Source organism: Eurypyga helias, unplaced genomic scaffold, assembly GCF_000690775.1.
Source record: "Eurypyga helias isolate BGI_N326 unplaced genomic scaffold, ASM69077v1 scaffold40006, whole genome shotgun sequence".
Taxonomy (NCBI): domain Eukaryota; kingdom Metazoa; phylum Chordata; class Aves; order Eurypygiformes; family Eurypygidae; genus Eurypyga; species Eurypyga helias.
Genome location: NW_010258070.1, coordinates 1,922 through 4,711, shown reverse-complemented (window position 1 = coordinate 4,711; position 2,790 = coordinate 1,922). Strand labels below are relative to the sequence as shown.

Here is a 2,790-nt window from a genome sequence, read left to right as displayed (position 1 = left end):
ACGCCCAGCTCGGCCTGCGCGGGGTACGCACGGCTCCTGGGCAGGGGGGCAGAGGAACACCCACCCACCTCTCACGGAATTTCATATGCGGTGGCAGAACTGCTGGAAAGCCTAAAGGGTCAGGATATCCGAGAAGGATGAACCCACAAGTCCTTCACGGCACATTGCAGCAGGCAGCTTTCCTCCTCACATCTCCGAAAACCGGTGGCACAACCCCAGAATATCCTCAGCGTTGTTGCCCGAGAACCGCGGGTGAGGATGTGGGAGTAACCACAGGTCTCTGTCAGAGAAGCAGTTTATTGTGTGAAAGGGAAGGAGTCGCCCCGTCACACCTGCGGGGTCCCACCCCGCCGCCAGCCAAAAGCCCCCCGCCAAGAACACGCCGACATCACCAGCGCGTTTGGCAGCCTCCGCATCCATGCCAAAATGTTTTTCCCGGCAGGACCTGCACATCCAAGACCCCCCCAGCAGACACTAAGCCCCACACCCCTTTTACCAGCTCTCCCCGGTATCCCCCACGGCAGTCACGCACCAAACCCTGCTGCTCCGGCTGCACCCTGCGAGGGCGGAAGGGGCAGCTTGCCCGCGTTGCGCGCGCCTCCGGCTTGGGCCAGGACCCGGCTCGGGGAGAAAAGCGGAGGCGAGGAAGCCGCGCAGGACGTTGGCTACAAACAGCTCCCAGAAAGCAGCAGACACGTCCTTAGGGCTGGCTCCAGAGCCGCTGCCTGAAGGGAAGGTTAGCCCTTCTTCCAGATGTCCCTGGCCAGATTCCTTTCCTCAGATACTGGAGTTTGGGGGCAGGAGGGACCCTGACTCGTACCTCACTGCTGTTTCTTGCTCACGAATTTGAGCCAGACGTGGGAAATTCCCCCGTCCAGAACAAGGCTCTTCCTCCTCTGCAAAAGTGTCGTCATCCGGATGCGTTTCACCCAGCAACAACCTGTTGGGCCGGCATCAGGCATTTCCACGTGTTCCCTGAATCTCCTTTGCATCAAGCAAGGGCTGACTTTCCCCTGGGTCTCGTGCGGTCAAGGTAGGCGAGACGGGCCGAGATCTGAGCCACAAGCCGGACCGGATGACTCGGTGTTTACCTTTGGTCCCATGGTCTAACGAACTAGGAATGCATGGAGCAGCCCTGAGCCTCGCTCTCGGCGTTCCCCCTTCCAGCTATCAGCAGTGCAACACCCTCAGAGAAACGGGAAGATAAAAGAAACGGGCTAGATAATACCAGCGAGGCGTAACCGCCAAGCGACGCCGAGGGCTGCGGTGCTGGATGGTGCGAGCCCAGGGGAGAAATGCCGTCAGGGGACCATCAGTCTGCCACAACGCAGCTGGAGTGCACGTCCTGCGGCAGAGCGGCCACCGCCACCAGGCACCAACACCCCAGCGCCAGGAGGTACAGCCCGATGCAAGGGAAGGCGCTGAGCAAGAGTCCTGCTGCCGTGCAGGAGCTCGGCACCGGGGCACGGAACCCCGCTCGGGAGGCAGCTTTCCCTGGAGGAGGTCATCCTTGACTTCAGCTCTCCTCCCGGCCGGCCCAGGAGAGGCGCAAAGAGCACCAGCGAGCAGAGTGAACGCATCCATGGGCGTGTGGGAGCAGATGGTGCCCACGGAGAGCACGAAGGGGTGTCCAAAACAGAAGGAAAAGGGAGCATTCGCTAGCCCTCCGCTTGCCCAACCGCCCAGGCAAGGCCGGCAGCGGAGGGACAGCGAGAGCAGTTGGTGGTTCCCCAGAGCAGAGCAGAGCAGAGGAGGGGTGGCCAGCAAAGAGAGAAATGGAGTGTGGTCCAGAGGGTCCCACCATCTGCCTCTAAAAGTCAAGGCAGATGGGAGTCGGGGCACTTTGGTCCCGCTGCGAGGTGCTTCGGGGCGCAGCCTCTCAGGCAGGGCACAGTACTGCGTCTGCGGCAGCGCCGCTCCGGCCAACCAAGGCCAGGCAAGCCCTGACGCAGATGCAAGACAGGGCAGGAGGGATCCAGGCCTGGTTCAAACGTTTGACATCAAAAAGCATTCTGAAACCTCTTAAAAATGCCGTGAGAAACCGTTTCTGCACGGGACACCATAAATGCTGCCCGAGAAGCATCCAAGACCCCTGGACAAACGATGCTCTCGAAGCTCTGAGGATGGTGTCGCCCCTGCCCCACAGAAGCGCAGTGCCAAGGCCTTTGCACTGACCCCTCTGCAGGCTAAAGACCCCCTTGTACGGCACTGCTCTGCCCCACAGCTGCGGCAAGGCCAGAGCCAGCTTTGGGGACACCAACATCCAGGGTGAGCGCTTTTCCTGAGGCAGAGAGAAAGGGCGTGGAGGAGACCGGAGTGCGGCCGGAATGCAGCGGCCTGCTCAGTTCTTGCTGCTGGGGCTCTTGCTGTTGAACAGGCTGACTTTGCCGGCAGATGCCATGGAGAGAGAGGGAGACTCCAGCTTCACCTTATCCAACAAAGTCTTCTTTATGGCTGCTGGGGAGATCTTCTCCTGGTCTGCCAAGTGCTGCAGCTCCCTGCAAGGGGCGGAGGGAGAGAAAGACATAGCAAGAGGAGACGGGGAGCGCGGGGGACAAGTTTTCCAGGCTCTTTAGGACTTCCTGGGTGCCCACCTCGTCCGGATGCAGGAAGCCTCCACAGCATTGATCAGGAGCGAGCGAAAGCCACCGCTCTCCAGGAAGTGCAGGGCGTGGATGGTGGCCCCCCCGGGCGAGCAGACGTTGTCCTTCAGCTGGCCAGGATGCTGCTCAGATTCTAACAGCATTTTGGCAGCGCCCTGTAGCGAGAAGGAGAAAACGGCTGGAGAGC

The 2,790-nt window shown here is 60.8% G+C and overlaps 1 protein-coding gene across 1 annotated transcript in view; it reads right to left on the bottom strand.

The window, feature by feature from the left end:
• Positions 1 to 2,214: 2,214 nt before the first annotated feature.
• LOC104511563 (pyrroline-5-carboxylate reductase 2-like) overlaps positions 2,215 to 2,790 on the bottom strand; it is a 1,734-nt gene continuing 1,158 nt past the window's right edge. The window contains exons 3-4 of the mRNA XM_010154232.1: positions 2,595 to 2,758; positions 2,215 to 2,498 (exon numbers count right to left, since the gene is read on the bottom strand). Coding sequence (XP_010152534.1) covers positions 2,342 to 2,498; positions 2,595 to 2,758 — 321 coding nt within the window. The 3' untranslated portion in view covers positions 2,215 to 2,341. The remainder of the gene's footprint in view (positions 2,499 to 2,594; positions 2,759 to 2,790) is intronic.